This window comes from Epinephelus moara, chromosome 16 (genome assembly GCF_006386435.1).
Source record: "Epinephelus moara isolate mb chromosome 16, YSFRI_EMoa_1.0, whole genome shotgun sequence".
NCBI lineage: Eukaryota > Metazoa > Chordata > Actinopteri > Perciformes > Serranidae > Epinephelus > Epinephelus moara.
In genome coordinates, this window is record NC_065521.1 from 28,464,005 (window position 1) to 28,487,609 (window position 23,605).

General features: G+C 41.9%; 1 protein-coding gene across 9 annotated transcripts in view; it reads right to left on the reverse strand.

Moving 5' to 3' along the window:
* Window positions 1-411: 411 nt before the first annotated feature.
* LOC126402298 (cyclin-dependent kinase 17-like) overlaps window positions 412-23,605 on the reverse strand; it is a 60,803-nt gene continuing 37,609 nt past the window's right edge. For 6 of the 9 annotated variants that reach the window (XM_050064166.1, XM_050064162.1, XM_050064165.1 and 3 more), the window contains 14 exons: window positions 22,697-22,822; window positions 14,728-14,784; window positions 14,520-14,634; window positions 14,283-14,377; window positions 14,128-14,190; window positions 13,724-13,847; window positions 11,737-11,857; window positions 11,428-11,525; window positions 11,210-11,315; window positions 8,698-8,740; window positions 8,497-8,587; window positions 8,336-8,413; window positions 5,846-5,967; window positions 412-3,391 (listed from right to left, as the gene is read on the reverse strand). In XM_050064166.1, coding sequence (XP_049920123.1) covers window positions 5,864-5,967; window positions 8,336-8,413; window positions 8,497-8,587; window positions 8,698-8,740; window positions 11,210-11,315; window positions 11,428-11,525; window positions 11,737-11,857; window positions 13,724-13,847; window positions 14,128-14,190; window positions 14,283-14,377; window positions 14,520-14,634; window positions 14,728-14,784; window positions 22,697-22,822 — 1,221 coding nt within the window. In that variant the 3' untranslated portion in view covers window positions 412-3,391; window positions 5,846-5,863. Of the gene's footprint in view, window positions 3,392-5,310; window positions 5,359-5,845; window positions 5,968-8,335; window positions 8,414-8,496; window positions 8,588-8,697; window positions 8,741-11,209; window positions 11,316-11,427; window positions 11,526-11,736; window positions 11,858-13,723; window positions 13,848-14,127; window positions 14,191-14,282; window positions 14,378-14,519; window positions 14,635-14,727; window positions 14,785-22,696; window positions 22,823-23,605 lie in introns of all 9 variants that reach the window. The other 3 variants (XM_050064168.1, XM_050064163.1, XM_050064164.1) reach the window with 2 other exon arrangements.

Consider the following 23,605-nt stretch of genomic DNA (forward strand, 5'->3'; position numbering starts at 1 on the left):
AGTGACAAAAAGAATGTGTGAACTATGGGGGAGTTCATGCTTAGCACATGGGAGAAGTTTCAGCTGGTTGCAATCTGCATCCTCACCACTAGATGTCTCTAAATCCTACATACTGCTTGTTTTAATACTAAATTTTTCACATCTTAAAATTCCATTTTAGTCATGTTAAACGTTAAAAAGTGAAGAGTGTTAAAAAAAATCCCTTTAACACAAGTAAAAGTATTTGCTCTGACTTGTTACATACTTAACCCAAAGCTGAGAAGCAAATTAAGAAGAGATGAGGATTTGCAGCGAACTGCCAAAGCCCCGTAATGATGAACAATGAGTATATATATGTAGTTGATGATGTAATCTGTCACACTAGTTGGCGACATTTGCTCAAAGGATTTATGACAAGGAAAAAAAGTAATTACATGATTTTTATTATTTTTTTTCATTAGGTGTACACATCCCCTTTTGCTTCTTAAGGTCTGTGCTCAAACATGGTACACACTTCGCACAAAGACCTTTGTCACCTTTATATGACCTTTATGGCTTTCATTGATAAAAATCAAAATAATCAGTGTGTTATACTCCTTTGCAACATGATACTTCACTCCAGCCTTTTGGATCCAGCATGTTAAACAGCAAGAAAAAACACACACGAAAAAAAAAAAAAAAAACCTGTCGTCACTTTAGTCAAGTCTCACAGTTTGATCATTCACAGTCATTTCTCCCTCTCTAAAGAAACACAAATGCAATCATACTCTTCCTATTACCTTGGCTTTTTTTATTGATTACAGAAATATTGCTATGACTTTCATTAAGGAAAAGCAAAAAAAGAAAAAAGAAAAAAGCCAGAGTGTGAATAGCTGTATCAAACCTGTACACTTTTGTATATACAGAGTGAGGGATCATCTATGTACATGCTACATACTGTCACACTCTGGGTAAATAAGTAGTCCTTCTGACAGGCAAAGACGAGGGATCACTTCACCCTTTGTGAATCTACTTCAGAGAAAGATGTGGAAGTGACCCGAGGTCGACGCCTGAGGAACGGGAAACTCCAGTCTACACTCACAGGCCATCTCTCAGATACAGTACATGTTGACAAGTCAACTGATTGGTGTGTGGAACAGTTGTGTGCTTGAACACCTGGTGCTTGGGGAGGCTTGACTTTGGTCCTGTTGTTTCTGGCAGCCTGTGACAATATAAGCGGGAAACAACAGTGTGTCTGAGTGCCTCAAGTCCTGCTTAATACTCCGAGATGTTAGCGCCCAGTTATACAGGCTACGCAACAGTTGTAACTGCACTGTACACACCTTGAAGTTGAGTCAGATTTGTCATACAAACTATCTGGTCCCAATGCTGGCAGCACATGACATTGCTGCTGAATAATGTGTTGTCACTGTCTTCATCTTATTTAAGAGCACAGTCTCCAGACTCACTGAGGAGCCACTACAGGTTAATGTGGTGTAAAGAAAAATCGTGTTATAAGCTCATGTCCCATGCACAGTTCAAACCAACTATTCTTTTTCCGGCAGCAGCTATTTCACATACCAACTGAGTGTTAAATACACAAACATGCTTGAAGAAGATGACAAGTGCAGACATGGGTTAGGTAGTCACTGAACAGCAATATCATGGTCAAATGAACAGAGTGTGACACAGACGACTGACAGGTTGATGCTGAGAAACGATTCTTCTCCCTCACGTACAGTTTGCACCAGCTTTGGGGTTTCGGGCCACGTTCGAAACACTGCTCTACTGGGGAGACGTACAAGACCGGCTGCGCCTCACAGCATCCACAAAACGACACTAGCAATAAGTCCTGAGCTCAAGGAATGTGCAACACGTCCCCAGCCAGTCGCCGCACTGTTCCGGTGGGAACACAGTAAAGACTGAGAACAGCATCCTGGAATTATCATTGCTTCTGACACGTAAAAAGTATGCTCATATATACAGGAAAAAAAAGAGTAAAAATAAATGCAAGTGGAGTCGGGCAGGAGAGGTTCGGGGTTGTCCAATGGTCTACTCGTGGTCTAAAGAGGTAAAATCAGGTGCAAGGAGAACGTTTTTGAACATCAACACCTGAACGTCACACAACAGATCAAGACAACTTCTGAGTCAAGGCAAAAGAGGAGAGGGGGGGGCGTCTGAGAATAAGCACGTGAGGATTTGTACACTTCCTTTACCTCTCCGTCCTTACAGGTCGTCCTCGTTGCGGACTGAAACAGGTGCAGCGTGGTGGTCTTTACAGCATGTGAGCAATGTGACAAATGCAGTTATCGTCTCCTACTGGTTTGTGAGTGTTTTTAAATCGCAGTGTAGTGTCCAATTCCAGAGGTGAAAGTAAAAACGTCTGTCCTACATGGTTAGTGAGTCATTGTTTCGCTTTTTTTTTTTTTTTTGGTTTGTTATTTTGATTCGTCTTCATTCTATTATCTAGCATGTACTTTACATCCTACTCTGCTCGAGTGACTGATGAGGTAACGTAATGACAGCCACCCTGACCTCTACTGGACAATAAGGTGCTAAAGTTTATCTTTGTAAACTCCACTGATCTACACACTCTTAACTTTCAAGTGAATCATAAGTGTGTGTGTGTGTGTGTGTGTGTGTGTGTGTGTGTGTGTTATAGAGAGATACAGAAAGAGAATGAGAGAAAGAGAAAGAGAGAAATTGTGTGTGTTGTTTGTGTAATAAAGGGCCAAGAGGTTAAGCGAGGGGTTTAGGGTTGAGGTGCAATATTCAGAGTTTGGATTCAGGCTGAGGCGTGTTATGAAACAAAAAAAAGCAGAGTTCTACAGCTCAGTCTCTTTATGTACAACAACAGTCCAAACAAAATAAAAATAAAAGCGCAAAAGAGAAAGTGACAGGATTCCTCTCTCTCTCTTTCCTCGCCTTCGAATCGCATCTCACTCCTCCGTCCTCACAGCTCACTGATGCAGCAAAGCAAGTTCTGTTCAAAAAAAGAGCCGAGTCGGCCCACGTCCTGAACGCTGCCCTCTTCTGGACAGCAGCGGTAGTAGCAGCAAGGAGAATCTTGTACTCTCCCACCATTCCTCCAGAATCTCCGCACTTCTCTCGTCACTTATTTTTCTGTCTTTAGGGTTGAGCTCAGTCTTTATTTATTTATTTTTTTTTATCGTCAAGTATGAATTGTTCAACCTAAATTCTGTGTGGTTTTGTTTCCATGTTGGTGTGTACGTGTGTGTTTTCTTCTTCTTCTGTGTGTGTGTGTGTGTGTGTGTGTTTTTGCGGCAGGGTGTGTGTCGCTCCTTCAGTGTGTGTGTGGCAGGGTCAGTGAATGTATGTCCGACAGGACAGCTCCACGTGTCACCGTCCTCCTCACCTCAGCGCCCCCGCCAGCACTAAAACAACACACTCTGCCTCCTGCTCTTCCCCTGGGCTGAGAGACAGACAGAGAGAGACACAGAGAGAGAGAGAGAGAGAGAGAGAGAGAGAGAGAGAGAGAGAGAGAGAGAGAGAGAGAAGAATGTGAAAAAAAAGGTTTGCATTTCATTTGGACACACAAGCACACACCACCACACGCCCACACATTTCACTCCATGCCAGCAACACATTGCTCACACTATATGGCCAAAAGCAGCAAATTAAAACATTTCAGAGCCTGGAACTGTCACGTTTGCCATTTTCCTCAAAGATTACTTCAATGATTAATTCATTATTAAAACAGTTGTCAATGTATCTTCTGTTCCAAAACCGTGGGCATTAATAGGCTGCTATGACAGCCTCCAATCTTCTGGGAAGGCTTTCCAGATTTCTGGTTGCAGGGATTTGCTCCCATCAGCCACAAGAGCTTAGTGAGGACAGGCGCCGATGTTGGGTGATAAGATGTGTGTCACAGCGGGCACTCCAGTTCATTCAAACAGTGTTTGATAGGGTTGAGGTCATGGCCCGTATTTGTTAAACTGCTAATAGTTAAATTTTGGACATTGATTTTGGTGAATGTTGCAACCATTTTCAGTGTTATCGCTCTATTGAATAGGCGTTAGTAGTGGTTATCAGCGTTACAGATACAGGGGCATGCAAAAGTTTGGGCACCCCTTGTCAAATCTTTTTTGTACTGTGAGTAGTTAAGCGAGTAGAAGATGAACTCATCTCCACAGGCTTCAATATTTTAAGCAAGATTGCTTTTTAATTTTATTTTATTTTTTACAGTTTTACAGTTTCCCTCAGTGGAAATGAAGCTTTTATTTACGTTATTCAACACAGATAAGAAACAATAAATTGTGAAACAGTGAAGCCTCCACAAAAATAACATTTTATGACTTGTGTGTGATTTATCCTGGCATCATATGAGCAGAGGAAATCTCTCTCAGTATTCGCTAGGCTAATTTATACAATGTAAAATGCCAGAGCCTTGTGCTAATAACGTTAGCATGTCATATTTGTGTGGAAAACATGTTTAGAATAAGATAGCTGTTTTGTATGTGAACCTTGTGAGCTGTAATGGAGAAGAATTTTGTAACGTTACCTCTGTTAAATGCTGCTGTTGTCCAAGGCTTCATATGAGTAGAGGAAAAGTATGCTAGCTGCTAGGCTAATTTATACAATGTAAAATGCCATAGGCTTGTGCTAAAAACATTAGCATGGTGTATTTGTGGGGAAAATGTGTCCAGCAAAAGACAAATGCTTTGTCTGTGAATGCTGCGAGTTATAATAAGGCTGATTTGTGTACGTATGTTCACATGTAATCAACTATACTTCACAGCACTTCACAGAAACCCTGTTGCCGCTCACTAGTGTTTTGGAGGTGTAACTGTTGTGCAGCTGCATGTTTTCAAACGGGGGAATTAAATCCCCGTCTTTGCATTTTATTTTGATCACAGTCTGTTTTTGTGAAACTGCTTGTGACATCTCAAATGTGGCTTTGACTTGCAGCTGAACACACGTTGCCCATTTCATAGAAAATACCAAGATATATATCGTGTATCACCAGTCAGCCTGGAAATACCAGGATATGAATTTTTGTCCATATCGCCCAGCCCTACTTTGAGGATATCTGCTGTCAGACTTGCAGGTTCCATATGCAGACTGTTTTGGCCTCCCATGCCTTGTTACAGTTGCTAACACAAGAATGGACTTAAGCTTTTTTAGGCAGGGGCCTAACGAAGGGTAAAATTTGGATCATACAGCTCTATAACCTGTAACACTGCTTATAATTTCATGTTGCTGAAGCTAAATTATACTTACCAGTAACTGTTACACACTGCAATAAAACAAGCAACCCATACACATGCTGATAGAGAATGCATTTGTAACACACAACCAACCAAACACACACTGCACCAAACCCTCACTTACAGACTGAACAAAAAGGCTACATCTCTCGCTGCAGAAACCTAAACAGGACTGCAAATGAAAAGAATCAAATGACTTGATCCCCATTCTCTGATCACAGTCTTTTTCTTTAATGAATATGTCGTTGCTCCTTTCATCCCTGAAATAAACGCTGGGAGTGGCTCACTCTGAGAAAAGGAGGATTAGGTAAGTGAAAGCTGAGATGATGCAGGTGAGTGCAGGGCTTGAAATGTGAGGGGAAGGCCAGTAGGAGCAAGAATGGACAGAGGGAGGGGAATTAACAAAAATAGAGACGAGGAAATAAAACAAAACTAAGGCTATAGGGATGTGAGTTTAAACAGGTAACAAATAATGTGTTGTTTTGGTTGAGGGAATGCAATGATGGAAGTGAAATGTACCAGCATTTAGTCCAGTTCAGCAACTGCGAGAGCCATACGTTAAAGTGGGACAAAGTGCAAATGGACAGAGGAAAAGAGGCCAGGTGACAGCCAAGGAGGACTGAACAGAAGACAGACAGAATGAAAGAGACCGTATTTACCAGAACGGTAGGGGCCACTCAGCCAGTGGAAGTGGAGGAGAGATTGTGACTCTGAGCCCTGGGATTGGCTGCTTCTCTCTGGAAGTACTGCGAGGGTGCAGAGCCTAGCCTATGGGCCATCGCTTTTTTAGGGTTAGGGGAGAAGGGGGGAAGGTTGGGAATATTGAGGTGTCACGGAGGAGTTGGAGCGGGGCACACAAGGGAGGTAGAAAGGATTAAGGAGAAGATGAACATTGCGAGAGAAGAGAGCATGGGTACCAAGAAAGAGAAGGGACAGTTTATCAGAACATGACACAGAGGCAGCGGAAGCAGGAAGAAAGAGACACACACACAGACTGACTGTGATAGAGACAGAAACACTGAAGTCAATCTAAGCATTATGGCAAAAGGGAACATCAGGTGTGCACAATAAATGTATAGTGGTTCAGACGAAGGTAAAACTCATAGTTGTGCAAGTGCTAACTCAATGGCTGGGCGTCCGACTTTCTTTGGTTAACATCTTTAATATGTGTATGTTAGCTTAAAGCTGTGGTAGGCCGTTTAATTTTCGCATTATTGGGCAAAAAAACCATAATAAACCTTGAGCATATTGTAATTTAAGTGGTCTAATAGAAAACCTGACTCCTGCACATCTTCTTGGCTCTGTTTTAAGGCTAGAAAATCTTTTCTGTGATGTGATGCTTTGGACAATCACAGGTCATTTCAGAGAAACAGTGTTCCGATTGGCTGTACTATAAACCCCGATTCAACAGTAGAAAATCTTGCAGGGAAAGTTGCCATTCCAGCATTGGCAGCAACTGCCTACACTGCATAGCAATCCAAAAAGGAAGACGGACTTAACAGGAAGCGAGTCTAAAGGAGAGTATGACAATAAAACGAATAAAACGCGTGTTGCTAATAGTTTAGCATTATGCTAACTGGGGCCAAAGGCTCATGGCTGCGGCTTCATGTTCACATTTTTGTAGCTAACATTAACGAGTGCCTGAATCACAGTGTATCCTCCACCTCACTGACTGCCGCTACAGACTACTTCACAAAGGGGAAAGCGGATAGCAGCTTAACAACGAACCCCTGGTCAGTGGCTGCAGCAACCAAAATCCAGACAGCCCAAACCCCAACTCAAGAAGACCGGACAACCCCAGACTTCCTTTTGCTATTCCACAGGCCAGACCAATGACCACCAGCCCACTACAGCACCCCGCGCAGGTTGGATTTGAGTGCTGGCTGAATTCGAGCAGCTACAGCCACCAACTGAAGCTCCGTCCCCAGAGCTGCTGCCTTCTCTCCTATCAGGAAAGTGGTCCACATTGCTGGGGGGTGAGATGGAGGCACAGTGGGGTGGGTAGCTGTCTAATTTGTGGTCTGATAAACAAAGAGAGCGAGACACAGAGGGGCTGAGCGAATGAGCTGTGGGCAACTCCACGATGAAATACGATTGAAGAAATCAAAGTATGGGAAACACCGGGTTACTTTATAAAGTGCGTGCATATGTTCGTGGTTGTCTGGTGGGAGGGGCTTGGGACGGAGAGAGGAGAGCTGCAGGAGGAGGTTGTATTTTCAAATTCTGGCATTTTTTTGCCTTCTAGATATCTGCCTACCCCAGCTTTAATGTTTATGGTACCCTATAGTCCTGTTTCCACCAAACACTTTCAGTATGGTACCTTTGGAACCAAAAGTAACCCTTCAGACTGGTACATACTCCGTAGAGTTTCCACTGCCAACAGTGCCCTTAAATGTGGGCGGGGTTGTTGTAACTCCCTGCTCTGTCCAGCACTCACTGTATTGCCTCATTACAGGTGACACAGATGGAAGTCTGCGCCCCGTTTATCGTCCACAGAACGATAATGTATATGTCCAGCTATCATGGACTGTTGGCAGGATGTTGCTGTGTGCATGCTAATATTTGCTAATAAGCACTAAGCATATAGTGCACTGTGATTAGTTTGCAGGTATTTGGCCATTAAGTACAAGGAAGTGTTGGACAAGTTACACTTCTGACCAGATGGTGGTGCTAGATGGAAAGATAAGGGATTACCAAAGTGGTTACAACTCATCCTGAAGGGGGACATGAACACTGGCACCACGTTTCATGGCAATCCAACCAATCGTTCTCAAGACATGTCGCTCAAAACCACAAATGTGAACCTCATGGCGGTGCTTGAGAAAGAGTCAGGGGGGCATCAAAGTCATTGGGATTCATCATACGTGAAACACAAATGTCTTTATAGACATGGACTAATGTGTGTTGCAGTAGCTGTTGTAAAAATTGGGAAGTGGAGATCTGTATGTAGTGCAAGCACGAACCTGGCAATAGACTGGGAATTTGTGTGTGACATGTATGACCACGCAGAGACATGAGACACGACATTAAGCAAACAGAGAGAAAAAGAGCGAGAAGAGGACGAGGACAGGGAGCAAGACCTATTCTCTATCATAATCCCTCTTTTTCTGCTTTTTCCTCCTCTATTATTTTTGTCTTTGAGGACTTACTTGACTCTGGGTAGACTGAGGATCTCTTCCCTGGGTCTTTCTGGAGCTGAATGCCTTTTACAGAGAAGATGGATGCAGCTGGAACAACAAAAAGGGGGTTGGTGAGACAGTACTTGTAGATTACATGTGTATGTTCAACATGTCAGACTGCGTGTACTCACTGTCCGCCAGGTTTTGAACCTGCTCGCCAAAAGCTCGGAAATACGAGTGTCTGAGAGCGTCCTCGGCTGATACCCGCTTCTTAGCCTCAAACTACAGACACGTGGAGACAAAGAGGGGATATAAAGATGGGATTGTTAGTTTTTAATCCAATGCATTTTGGGTACAAATCAAAAGTATTCATTATGGGCAATGTTTGTTACCTGTAGAAGCACTGAGAGCAAGTCGTGACCATCGTTGTCTATCCTGTGCCACAGAAAGAGAGAGGAAAAGTGAGAGGGGGGGTAATTGAGTGGAAGTGGAGTCAAATGCTGACCTAAGCCATATAGAGCAGTGTAGTGTTCCTGCCATTTCAACAGAGGCGGAAACGCTTGACCACTGAAAATCTATCATCTTGTTACATCTAACGTATCACAGTCACTTAAAGGATAGGTTCACAGTACTCAGGTGCCCGTGTGAACATTGCAGCAGGTTTTGCTGGCTGAACTCATTCCTCTTGTCCATAATGGCCATTAGAGGTCCATTCCCAAATCAATTTTAATGCAAGTGATGGCATACAAAATCCACAGTCCTCATTCTGTGTAAAAATAAACTTCAAAGTTTAGCTGAGGTGAATATGAATTAGACAAACCAAGCGTTTACAGAGTCTTTTCAGTACAAAATTCCCTCTTTATGTTATGATTCTTCCACCCTAGCTCCGCAGCAAAAGGTGACAAAAAGAGGGAATTTCAAACTGTGTAAGAAATCTACTTGATTTGTCAGATTTAAAAGGCTGAAGCCCGTATATTAGCTTCAGATATATAACCTTTATTTATTCTCGAGAGACATTGAGGTTACCCTCATTTTCAATGCCATCGAGTTGACAAGCCATTAAAATATTGACAGTGATTACACACAACAATATACATTTAACAAGAAAGACAGTCATCTGAAACAATTACAATTAGAAACACAGTTATCTATGATTAAGGTCCTAAACTCTGTGAGTGAAGGGAGTGTGTCTAATTTCAGGATGTGTTGTAGTGCGTTCCAAGAGCTAGGGGCATCATAACAAAAGGCAGTCTTGTCAATACTTGTACAGACTCGAGGAACTTTGAGTAGCAGCTATTCAGCTGAACTGGTCATGTAAGTGCCTGAGTTCCACTCCAACAAATTTGCAATATACGGTGGTAATTTGCCTAGAAAGGCCTTAAAAATATATAAAAGCCAGTGCCTCTTGCGCCTTTCCTCAAGAGAGGGCCAACCAACGTTTTCATATAGAACACAGTGGTGAGTATCATATTCATCACCAGTAATAAATCTAAGGGCTGAATGATAGACCGATTCCAGACGCTTCAAAGTTGAGGCAGCAGCATGCCTATAGATAATATCACCATAATCCATAACAGACATAAACACTGCTTCAGTTATTACTCTTCTTGAGAGCACTGGGAAACAAGATTTGTTTCTGTACAGAAAGCCAATTTTTTTTCGCAACTTTAAAATAAGTTCATTAATATGATTTTTGAATGAGAAATCCTCATCTAGCCAAATGCCAAGATATTTGTACTCTGTGACTCTCTCGATTTCTGAGCCAGTTTTGGTGTATAAATGCACACTATTGAAATCAATGTTTTTGGCTCGGGTAAACAACACGTATTTTCCACAGATAAACTGTGGAATGGACTTTTGCAAAGAACAAGGGTTGTGGATTTTGTTTATCTCCACCAGACTTAAGCCCAGCGTTTGGTCGTGAGTGTGTGAATGTGTGAGTGTGTTTCTGACGGCCGCTAATCTCACAGACGACAGGAACAATAAACCTAATATTTTGACTGTATGCTCATGGACCTCTCTTTGTTGATTCATGATTTAATACGAACTTATCATCTCATAAAAATAGGTACAGTGTGGAACCCTGCATGAAGTATAATCCAAACAAAAAACAAAGATCTCTATGTGCACAGTTGCACTCAGGAACGTTACCATTAGCCTTAGAGACTGGAAGGTTTAATGCCACCCCAGGGGAGGACCGAATTTATTTGTTGTGTAATTTAGGTGAAGCTGCGCCTAGATAAAGCACTAAAAAAGATACTCAACACTGATCTTCCTTTGCAATTTTCTACATTATTTTTAGGATGTATGGATTTTTTTTGGTGTTTTGATATCTGCTTGCAAGAAAGCCCTCACAAGGCGCTGGTTGCTTCCTGAACCCCCCACATTGGAGGAGTGCATAGATATTGTAAATTATATTTATGTTATGGAAAAGATTACTTTTTCTCTTCATCTTCAGAAAAATGGGTTCATTAAATTCTGGGCAAAGTGGGTGAAATACATAAAACCCTTATGACCTGATTTTGTGGCAGTACAAAAGACCCTATGATGTTTAGTCAAGCAAACCTCATTGACTGCTATTTTATTTTTTTATTTTTATTTTTCTGTCTCTTTCATCCCTCCTCAAGTCTCCCCGACATATGGCGCTTATATGTACACTTAATCTCTCCCAAAATGTTCTACAAAGTTCTTAAATTGTGAAAAAAATTTGAACAGCAGGAGAAATTACTTAATCATATTTTCTGTTTTGTTTTGTAAACTGCTGTCAGAAAATGAAAGGATATCACAGAAGCTGCAAAACACTTAGGTGATGCACTTTTCTGGACATGTGTGACTATTCTACATAATTGAAATAAACACAGAATCCCTAAAACACACACACGCAGCCATGGCACAGCTACACACCTGGGTGCGTGGTTGACGAGAGGCTCTGCGTGGTATCGTGGGAAGTTGTATGTCTTAAACTCTTCACTGGTGGTGATACCAGGCCAAGTCTCCTCTGTAGGAGTACCTGTTGAAGATCAAGACCATCAGTCGACATGTCATGTAGACACACACGCACACACCCAAGCATCAATGTTACAAGAGCAAATGCTCATCTGAATCCACTGGTGTCGTCTCACCGAGGATGCGAAATATGAGGTGAAGCTCGTCCTCCACAGTCGATCCAGGGAAGAGAGGTCTGCCAGTGATCATTTCATAAAAGATGCAGCCCACACCCCTGGACAAAGACACAGAGACAGTGAACTAACAGAAGTCAACAAGTGGCTTCAAAAATCTGATTCGTCATAGGACACAAAGAATCAGAGAATTGACAGTAGCATTTAAGGTGAGAACAAAAGTAAGATTTAGAAATAGACAGGCACACAGGGGTTGTTGTATGTCTCTTTCTCTACACTGTGTATATTTGCTGCAGATGTGTGTTTGCTCACCACATATCAATAGGTGTAGAATACTCAGTGGAGCCCAGAAGCACATCTGGTGGTCGGTACCATAGTGTTACGACTTCGTTGGAGTAGGTCTTTGTAGGGACAGACTTGGCTCGTGCCAAACCTTTATTCAAACACAGAAAATGACATTAATGTACGTAATATAAATAATGTACCTGTTAGAGCCCTTTAGAGCAAGTCCTAGTTTCCTATTATTTTTGAGTAACTTTAATGCACCACCTGACCTGGCATCTCGGGAACCTTTAATCAAAGGCAGGTGTGCTCAAGCGAGAGTGAAGCGTGGAAGACGCCACAGGGGTTACAGTTTTTATTGATTGATGACATCATTTCATTTTTTTTTCTTAAAGGCTTGTTTATTTGGGGATTTTGTTTTCCTTTTTTTTTTTTTTGAAGGTGACAGTCAAGACAATCAGTTAGCGCCATCTTGCAACTCACACATCCTGCAAATCAGTCAGTTCTTAAAGGGAAATTTTGGTTTATTTCAACCCGTCTCCTATCGTCCTAAATTTGTTTCAAGTGACTAGTGACATAAAAATAATAGTTAGCATGTTAGCCGTTAGCCTAGATGGCATACTTCAAGTGCAAAGTTAGTCCACTAAACAAGCTTTTTTCCACAAAGACCGCCTCATATCGTTAGGATAAATGTCAGAGAACATATAGAAAACGACATGTAAACGTGTTGTCATACCTTACCGGTGTGCTGCCATGTTTGTTTATCATCTAGCTCTGCTTTCCAAAGCGCGGCCAAAATATCGCGAGAACAAGCAGCAATCTCATACTGTGCCTGAAATCTCGCGAGAACAAGCAGCAATAGCTGGAAGGCAGAACCGGACAGTAGCCTGAAAAGTTCAGTTTTATGAAAGGTTTATAGAATAATGGCTGACTTTTTGCCAGACTTCGACTTTGTGGAGGAGGAATTTGATTTTGCAGAGTTTGATGGCCGCCCTTATTTATTTGAGCCAGAATACACTGACGAAGAACGGAGGAGGAGAGAGAGAGAGGCACAACAGGTAGAGGACGAGAGAGGAGGAATGGCTGCTGCAAGGCTGAGTAACTCTGGAGATTGGTGGTGTACCTGTGAATGCCGTGCCCCAGTGCCCACAGAAGAGGAACGCCTCTGTTGCAAGGAATGGGAACAGTTGCAGCCTTATTTTCAAGGTCTGGATGTGACCGAGGACGAGACACCTCCACCTGGAGTAGTATCCAGCTGGGCTTTATCTAGAGCTCACGAGATATATTTCGGCCGCGCTTTGGAAAGCAGAGCTAGATGGTAAACAAACATGGCACCACACCGGTAAGGTAAGACAACACGTTTACATGTCATTTTCTATATGTTGTTATTTATTATATACAAACATCCCCTTTAACATGGTTGTTTTATTTTTATTATTTAGTTTTATTATTTTGTCTGCTGTATGTTTAATTCTACTGTAAAGTGTTACTGATCATGCCTCATAGTGATTCTGCACTTTAAATAAAATCAATTGACTGATGTATTATGTACAAAGAGGAACTGCACAACACTACAGTATGTAGTGCACAGTGTGTCATGATTACCTACAGAGGGCAGTGTTGAGTGGTTACTCATGTCAAACTATGCTGTCCTGTTGGGTTTATGGCCTTCAGGGGGCGCTAGTGGGTCTTTCAGAATCTTGTAACTGTTTTATAATACTTTTTTTACTCTAAAATAATCACACACTCTGTAAATTACCAGCTAATTCTACTAAAAGTATGTAGAACTGGGGGCTCCATCTCCACCTTCAGCTTTATAGACAAATGTTTAGCAACCAAGGAGAATGTGATCAGGCGAATTTGTTCTGTGTCAACTCTTTTTCAGATTCGTTCAGTATGAAGTGTGTGTTAATCGCTGTTTTTATTCTAGCTTTCATAGTGTAGACTATGATGAAAAGTCAAACCAATATAGGAAGTGTAAAGACAATATACAGGACTGATGTAAGTGGTGATATACCAAAGTCTGCCAGTTTGAGCTCTCCTTTTTCATTGATGAGGAGGTTCTGGGGTTTGAGGTCTCTGTGGAGGACCTTTCTTCTGTGGCAGTACGCCAGACCTCGCAACAGCTGGAATAGGAATATCTGGAGAGGAGAGGGGAATCAGAGGAGATTGTTTGCTGAATACTTGTTATACATTAAACAGCAGCAAGCAGCCATGTAATTCCTTTGATAGCAAAAGTCTGCAGCATTATTTTAACACAGCTACTGCCACTGTCTAAAGTACAAATCAAGACAAAATGGACGCTGTAACCAGACATAATCCTAAATTGCAGTTGCTGAAAATACGATTATATCCACCAGCAACCCATTTATTCCGCCAGAATTCTATTAAGTGCTCAGCAGACGTATTACTTTGCATTACCTTGACATTGTGAACACTCATGATGCTCCCACAGTCATCCATGTACTGCTTCAGATCTTTCTCCTGATGGGAGACAGAAAAACAAAGATTAGTATAACCCGCTCTCTAAAGACACACACAATAAATCTACACACATGCACAGTACAGACACTCACCAGGTACTCAAACACGAGTGTCAGGCACTTGTCAGTGTGGATAATGTCATGGAGAGTGACAATATTGGCGTGCTTCAAGTCTTTCAGTAGAGACACTAGAAGAGGGGGACATGTCAGAGACTGTCAGTCAAACACAGACACATGACAGTACCTTACAAGCTCCTTGACAGTTTGGTCCCATGTTGGCCTGTAAGATGTTTACTTTCAAATCACATGATTTAAACAGCAGCTCAGTACCTTCCCGGATAGCTGTGCAGGGCGCACCCTCCTCGTGCTCCAGTCGGATCTCTTTCAGGGCTACTAAGTTGTCTGTTAACTTGCTTCGCCCTTTAAACACTGTGGCGTAGGTCCCCTGCAGAGATAGAGAAAGTATGTGAAGTGAATGCAGTTTGAAGTGAGGTAAACTGAGTATTTGACTTTCACTCATTGTCTTCATCGATCTCACCTCCCCTAGTTTGTCCAGTTTGATGTAGGTCTCAAGTTTCCCAAAGCCGATTTCAGACTAGAGAAGACAGAAAGACAGTTGAGGAAGTTGTGCATTACACTATCAATGTGCATTATCACTTATGCAGTTTGCATTTCTTGTGGTTACAGCCTCACTGTAGGTCAGGACAGACCACTCGCCATGTTTAAGCTAACTATCTCTAGGATCAAATCCTGCAGGCCACGGCTGTTAGTTCAGATTACAGTCCCATTGCTGTTGACTCTTGGCCTACAACTGCAGGGGTCTGAGTCACCAGGCCTTGTTATTCTCTGTGTGTCTGTGTGCATGTGCTAAAATATTAGTCTGGTTTCCATTCTAATGTAACACAATTTTTTTTATAAAATCTGCAAAATAAAATGCTTTTCCATCGACGACTGATGTGCGAATATTTGGAGTTGGTTTGAGATAAGCAGTGGGCGACGCTAACTCTCCACTGGTGCCACTGCAAAAGACGAACCTCAAATGAAAGCAAACAATGGATGTATAATAGCGAAGAACACACTGGACAATGGAAAAAAACAGTTTTCGATAATTATTATTCCAGCTCTGTGCCCTTGGAGGGTTCTGGTAATGTGTGCATACATAAGCGTGTTGAAAGCCTCTGGAGATGCCAAAGAAAGGTTGCGGTGGCCGATGCAATGTCTGCATATCATGACTGTACGTCATCATTTATTCGCTGAATCTGTTTCCACTGCACCTAGGACCCAGACACACCAAGCTGACGACCGGCCATTGTTTTACGTTGGGTTGTCAGTGAGCGTCTACCCTGTTAGTTTTTGCGGTGTGTCCCACAACGTTGGTGCTAGTTGGTCCGTGTCGGCTTTTTGACCAGCATGTCGATTCAATGTCAGAGATGGTGGAGCCCGTCTGTGAATTAAATCGCTCTGATTGGTCGTTTAGCTCAGTGCACAAGATGAGAAGCTAAAGTGAGGAAAGTAAACAAACTTCTGAAGACAAGAGGGAGTGAAATCGAAACAAATTAGTTGTATTAGGTACATTTTTTTTAGCCATTGAGCTCTTTAGCATAAAGAATTTTTTTGTTGTTCACAAGCACACAGTAATTGTCCTTTGTACTTTCAACACTGGGTTGTGGTGTTAATGTGCTAACTGGCTAACTAGCGTCTTGAATCCATCCTGTTGGTCCTCTGGTTTTCACTTTTGAATGATGAATATACCACTGCCTGCTGGAATTGAGTTATTTTCTGACAAAAAGGCGCAGAATGTACATGCTAGTTGGCCATTAGCTGTTGTCTTTGGGGTCAGCCATTGTTGCCACTGGTTCTTTGATTTCAGTGTGTCTGGGCCATTAGCTACATTTGCCTTTAAGCCATGATACCAGCTTTTACACCACTTCTCCAAAATAAGTGTGATATTTTTAAGATTTTTTTGTGTGAAAGTGACAGTTGACAGTGTGCATAAAAAGAGGACCTTACTTGAAATGGACTTTATGTGACTTTATGTGTCTGTGTCTCCACTGTATGTTATGTATGTCTTGTGTTTTGGTTGTCTTGGTCATTGAAAATCATTCACCACCATATACACTGCATTACATGTATGCACACACACATATACCTGTGTCTCACAGAGGGAAAGAAAAGGCTATGGTGTCTCTTTAATGCTGCATTGTGATGTCACTGTCTTTTGCACATGTATCCTTTGGCCACAGGAAGTCAGTATAACAAAGACAGCTAAATATCGCTCCTCTACTCCAGATCACTTAATGTGGATATTTACTTCTATACATTTCTATAGATCTCCAGCAGGCATACTTCAAATCTCTGTGTGTGTATGGTAAATTCAGAATTAATCTGGAATTCACTTAATAAAGGATTAGCTGCATAATGCACTGTATATGGCCCCTGGGTTTCCAGGTCATGAATTATAGATAGATGTAGCTATGTCAAGCTGTGATACCCACATGCCTGTTAGTGTTTATCCCCCTCCCTGTCACTTTCCCTCACTTATTTGTCTATCTCCGTCAGGGTCGTTCCAGCCATGTTTGATCTGTGTTCGTTTCTCTGAATCTACCCATCTCTCTCAATCTTGCGCCGGCCCTTCCCGTCATGATGCTAATATGAATGCCAGGCCGATGCTCGTCTACGAGCGTGTGTGTGTGTGTGTGTGTGTGTGTGTGTGTGTGTGTGTGTGTGTATGAGGGGGAGGGTCTCCAGTGACCAAGTTAGCTGATGAAGCATGTGATCTCTTTAAAGGCATGCCTAAAAGCTAACATCAGAACGAGCTCGGACACACAAGATGACATACTTACATACTAGAAATGTGTGTGCATGTGTGTGTGTGTGTGTGTGTGTGTGTGTGTGTGAGTGAGTGCCCATGGACACAAAAGGCAATTTGCATAATTAATTAACAAGCATCATCTTATTTATGTATCAAAATCAATATCTAGTGTTTCTGGCAATTTGCAATTCTTAAAAATAATAAATGCAAAAACTTTTCTGTAAAAACTGCTGATGTGTGTGCATGTACACATAGCTGTACATCTAGTATGTGCAGAACATGTACAGCATGTATGTGTGTGCCTTGTGGGCAAGAGAACATTTGTGATGAGACGCGCAACCTATGCTGAAATGTAAACACACACACCGCCCTGCACACACAAACACACTGTTCCCATCTCTGTGTTTGTGACAGGCACTGTCAGGAGCTGTTGCTGAGCTGTGCTGCTCTTTTGGCAGGGGAGTCAGTCTCATGAGCAAAACACGCACACACAGTAACACACACAGACATTCAAAAACATACAAAACATACGTACGTTATGGCCACATCAACCTCACTCCGGAAAATTAAATCTCCTTGTTGGAACATCTCTAAAAAAAAGGAGGGCCCAGCTCTTTACCCACAGCTCACTCTGAGTTTACAGCATGCAGCTGCACTCCCTGTCAATGTACCTTGCAATCCTTTTCAGATGTGTGTGTGTGTGCGTGCGTATGCTTTCGATGGCAACGGGTTCATTCCATTCCCAACGCTCCAGTGAGCTTACTCAGCAGAACTAGGTCAGACCAAGTTTTTGTGACAAAATTAAAGCAACACGAAACCAAACAAAATGCGTGTTCCGTCTCAGCTTATACAGGAGCCGAGGAGACGTACGGAGAAACGACCGGACGGCAGAGGTAAGAAATTTGAGAAGGGTGATGTCTGCAGCCGGGCTCTAATGTGTGCTGAGAGGAAAGTCCATTACCTCGACCACTTTTCATTTCTAAATAGGGTTTCTCCTTGTGCCATCTGTAAGAAGGCTCGACGAAAGAGTGAGAGGATGGATTCAGAGTATTGAATGGGAGAGAGAAAATGACAGACTTCCTGAGAAAAAGAGGTGGTGGGCGAAGGGGAGGTGGAAAGAAGAGGCCTTTCATTAACATGATGTAGCCACTCGTCAGGGCTTCGATCAATCGAGCTATCAACATGCTGCACTGTGTCACCTTTTTCATGTAAACCTGCCAATAGCAACAGACAAAGCCTGACCTAAAGGAGAGCTAAACAGCAACATAATATATAGTATGCTATAACTACAGCGTAATATAACCAAGAGGAGAAGGGGAACATAAAATGGTGTGATTGTACACTCAGTTTTACAGTTATAAAGTCTAATATTCTGTCACTGCAGGGCTGAATGGGTTCTAAAAAGTAAGCGTTGCATAACAGTTAAGTGTCGTTGTTTGAGATAAAATGACATCTCTTTCCTCAGCTCCATGGAACACTGAATCTCACTGGACGGCTGTGAATAATTGATTATCAATGGGCAACCACCATGGGAGAAAACCGATACCATCCAACTACATTACATTGGAAGCGATTCAGAGATCAAAATACACGGTTTCAAATGTGAGCATCTGTAACGGGACACCCGACACACGGCCTGTGTTACGGTAACAAATGACAAGCTCACTGATAGCCTGAGAGCCATTACATCAGTGTGCTCAGACACATACCGTCATTTTTAAGCAACCTGGTCTGGGTTTTTATCCATCAGACTTCTTGTTATGCCTCCTTCCTACTGGACAAAAAAACCTAGTAACATCTGGCTTTTGTCTTTAGTGGGAAGTGTTACTATTGGCATTCATTCCCAGGACAAATGGCTCTGCAGTAATCGTGTATTTATCGGCTCCAGCACCAATCAGCAGTCATGGAAAAATGTTCCAAGTAGGTATAGCTGCGGCCGGAGCAGCTACGTGTCCTGCACTTCAGCTACATCACTTGCTCACCATACTGACAGTTCAATCCACTATCAGCCCCCTTCACCTCTTAGTCCAGAAGTGGAAGCTCTGAAGAAAATGGTAAGGGTCAGTGGTACGTGTCATTACTTTCAAGGTGAATCACGTCTTTGTGTATTGTGAATTATAAAGTGGATTTTTGCTACATTTAGCCTCATATTTATTCACTACAACCTTGTGTTGTAGCAGGGTTCAAATAGCCTCCGTCAGCAGGGGATAAAGTACCTAACAGCCACACAAGTTGAAGTCACCTGTTAGAATATTACTTAAACGTTAAAGTCTTAAAGTTCCTGATATTTACTGTACGTAAGTATCAAAAGTAATTGTATGATATTAAATGTGCTGTTAATAAAAAAGCAAGTGGTCAGAATTTTGAGAATTATGAGGTTTATGTCTTTGAACTTTGTACTACTTAAAAATGGAGCGTATATTACTTGAAGGAAAACAAAATTTTTCACAACTTACATGATTTAGAGAACAAAATCCACTTTTTCCTTCCCTTCCCTTCCACTTTCCATCCTACTTTCCTTTCCTCCCTCACTTTCCTATTTTGAACTAAATAACAGAGATGCTCAGGGGGAATGTATTGGAGTAAAGATGAAAGATAACAGAATTATAAAATCTCATAGTACTGATACCCCCCAAAAATACTTAAGTACTGTAATGAAGTAGCATGACTTTAATGTTATATTGCAACACTGACTATCACATTGGAGGGTTTGTCTTGTACTGGTAGTAAGCGTGGTTTAAAGGGGCATGTCGAATGTGGCGGCAGCTATACATGTCTCTAATTTTCAGCCCTTTTCTGGTGCGACGCACAAGAAAAGCTACAAAATACTATCCATCACCATTTAAGCAGCCCTCGAATATCGTTCCAAAATAGTCAGTGCTGAGTTTGAAAGAGATATTGAATATGTAAGAGATTTAAAAAGGAGTAGGTGCCTCCATGCTGCTTTCTACTGTTTACTAGTCCTGGTATCCGGTGCCTTCATGATGCTGAATGTGACACACCAGTTAAAAAACAAACAAACAGAAAGGCATACTCATCCACTGGCGATGGAAAAGGAGTCTATAAGCTATTTTAAGCGGATTTCACTCTCTGTCCTGTCATCAAAGGCAAAAGCCCACAAAAATAATCTTTAAAAATTTTTTAAAAATAAAATAAAATAAAAAATAAAAACTATACATACTCCACTTCGACATAGAGCCTACGCCATAACCTAAGCCTGACGTGCACCTCCCCAGAAATGTAACTATGAATCACGGTGACGTAGACCTCCTGTCTGTTTCTGTATACTGACACCATTTCCCTCAGTGGAAACGAAGCTTTTATTTACTTTTATTTCACACATAAGAAACAATAAATTGTGAAGACAGTAAAGCCTCCACTAAAATAGCATTTTCAGTCTTGTGTGTGATTTATCCCTCAGCGATTTATACTTCGGTATTTATCCAGGTTTCATATGAGAAGAGGAAATCTCTGCTCGTCGCTAGGCTAATTTATACAATGTAAAATGCCATAGGCTAGCGCTAATAACGTTAGCATTTTGTATTTGTTTGGAAAACGTGTTTAGTATAACACAGTTGTTTGATCGGTGACCCTCGTGGGTTGTAATGGAGCCAAATTATGTGCCGTTACCTTTGTTAAATATTGATGTTGTCCCTGGTTTTATATGAGAAGAGGAAAAGCTACCTGCTAAGCTAATTTATACAATGTAAAATGCCATATGCTTGTGCTAATAACGTTAGCATGCTGTATTTGTGGGGAAAATGTGTCCAGATAAAGACAAGTGCTTTGTCTGTGAATGCTGCGAGTTATAGTGAAGCTGATTAGTGTATTTGTGTTTGGAATTGTCTCTATTAAGCCATGTTTAATTTGTGTTTAATGTGTGTTTTGAATCAACTAAACTTTACAGCACTTCACAGAAACCTCTGCCGCTGACTAGTGTTTTGGAGGTGTAACTGCAGAGTGACACAGACACACCACCACACAAGTATAAATGCTCACAATGGCGTAGGCTACGCGTGTAGGGTCTGCGCACAACCATAAATCCAGCTTAAGTTCCAGCTACAGGTGCTCAAACTGACCTAAGGGGCAGCGTTAAACTCTATGAGGAATGCATGAAAGTGCTGACCTAATTTACTCCAAAGCTCCAGCTCGGGGCAAGTGAAAAGTAGGCCTTGAACATGCAAATAGTGTACTGCACAGTCAAAAAGCAAGGGTGCACTGCACTAAATAAAGTTAACAATATGAGCCACTTAAAAAAAATGATCCAGCTGTGCTGTAGCTTCCTACAGACACTCTGCAGGCTCAGCAAGGTGACCAAGATAAAATAAAAGCTTTCCTTTCCTGCTGTTCAACTGAAACCTAAGTACAGACTTGTTTTAAATTTCATCTCAGCTGTCTTTTCTTACACTGCAGCTCCTCTCCACATACCTGTTTATCCTTTTCAACATCTTGCTACTTTTAAAATCATGTCTCGTCTTCTATTCCCTCCCTCTTCCTTTGCTCTCTGGCTCTCTTCAAGGTGTCCCGGTGTGTAATCCTTGTCAGGAGAGGAGCTGCAGCAGATGAGTCTGACACTGCTGCTGAATTATTGATTGACCTATTACATCACGTGCATACAACAACCCTAAGGAAGATACACAGCCACACACAAGTGGACAGACCCAGGCATGTTAGAAAATGTCCGTCACTCATTTACATTGTGAAGACGCGAGCATCACAAAAGTCTATCCCCTTCTTCACATCCACCCTCACGCCATAAACCTCTCTTGTTCCCTGCAAACCTCTCTTCAAAGATTCTTTCCTTTCATGTCTGTGAGACTCCTGCAGAAAAGCTGCGTCATTAAATCGCTTCAAGCAGAGAGCCAGAGGCAGGGCACCGGCCCTGTTCAATAATTACAGCAAAAATGGTTGATGGAGGGCAAATCTTTAATGCTTTCCCATAGCACACAGAGGCTTTTAGTAACCATGTTTAAAGTTAAATATATCAGTAAAGAAGACTGCGTTTTATTAATAAAGAGCAAGCATGTAAGACTGCAAGAATAAGTGAAGCAGAGAGCAGTGCACGCTTGTCTTATTCAGCCGGGTATGAAAGGAAACTTGAGACAAAAGAGTGATGTGGAATAAAGTGTGACCAAAATAAAAACCAAGTGAGAGAGCAGGAGTACTTCAGCAGCAACACAAAGGGATATAAAGGGACATGCTGCATATTCATGAATATCTGCCTACTTCTACCCATCATCCCCTTCTCTATCCATCCCATGGCAAACCCCTCCTCTCTCTCCCACCCCCAGATTCATACCCATAATGCTCTTGGCCTGGATACATAATACAAAATGAATTCATAATGCATCCCCCTACCGAGCCATTGTAAGCTCCAGTCTATAGCGTAAATCATAACAAAAGTGTTTAGAATGAGTCTGTCTATGTTTTTGTGTTTCAAATGTGTGAATATGTCAGTTGTGCACAACGGCATTAAAAGTTCATTTTACTTTTTTTTTCTTTCAAAATAAAAGCAGCAGCGAAAGAGCAGCACACACCCAGCTGTGCTCTCAAAAGTACACGTGCAGATGCTAAGCAGCAACTGACGCATCACCAACGCAGCTGATGGAAGCTAATTTCAGCTGCTTTGCACACACAGATGCAAATTTTAACACACACACACACACACACGCACACACACACAATGATTACTGACCAGTGAAGCACGCCGTAGCCTGCGGCTCATGGGCTTGTCAAAAGGCGGGCTGTTCATGGCAAACTTCTCCAAGTAGCCCTCCGGTAGCCTGATATCAGCTGGGAGGGACAAACGTTTGTTTATGTCCTGTAACAAAGAGACAGAGAGATTCAAGAGAAGGGTTACAGGTTAGAAAATAAGAGGTTAAAATGCATCAATCATAACTTTTTTCCCCCTAAATTGAAACCTGAAACCTACGTAAGCGGTGGCATGTAGGATGGAGGGTTTTCTATTCCCATTAAAGGAATACTCCACCCACAAAATGATCATTTATATGTCCATTAGGCACCCTGTGTTACTGGAATATGTGAGGAAAACTTTATTTTTCTCGCCTCCACAATGAAAGAAGGATGCAAAAATGACAAACCTTCTTGAACTGAAGTCACTAGATCATCGAAGATGTAGCCAAACCTCTGCGGTACTTGTGACAGATGCTCACACTTGACTCATATGTTCTGGTCATGCCCAAGCCTAGTGGAATATTGGCGTTATATTTTTGATGTTATATCTAAGATATTGGATCTGAATCTAGACCCATCGCCTCAGACTGCCATCTTTGGTATCCCTAGAGAGGGTGTTAGAATGACTGATAAGCAAAAGGCTGTAATCTCTTTTGCTTCGGTAATAGCTCCTCCTCTTTTGGAAAAACTGTTTACCCCCCTCAAATACGTCCTGGCTGCGAGACTAAGCGTCATTTTTGAAACTGGAAAAGATCAAATTTTCTGCGCACACTGGCAGCCTCTTCTCTCCCACTTAGGAACAATGCAATCTATTTTATTAGACTACAGTATGGGAAGTATGACAGGAGTAAGATAGATGTTAATTGTTTGGGGTATGTAGTGCACACAGTCACATGCATATTGGTGTATT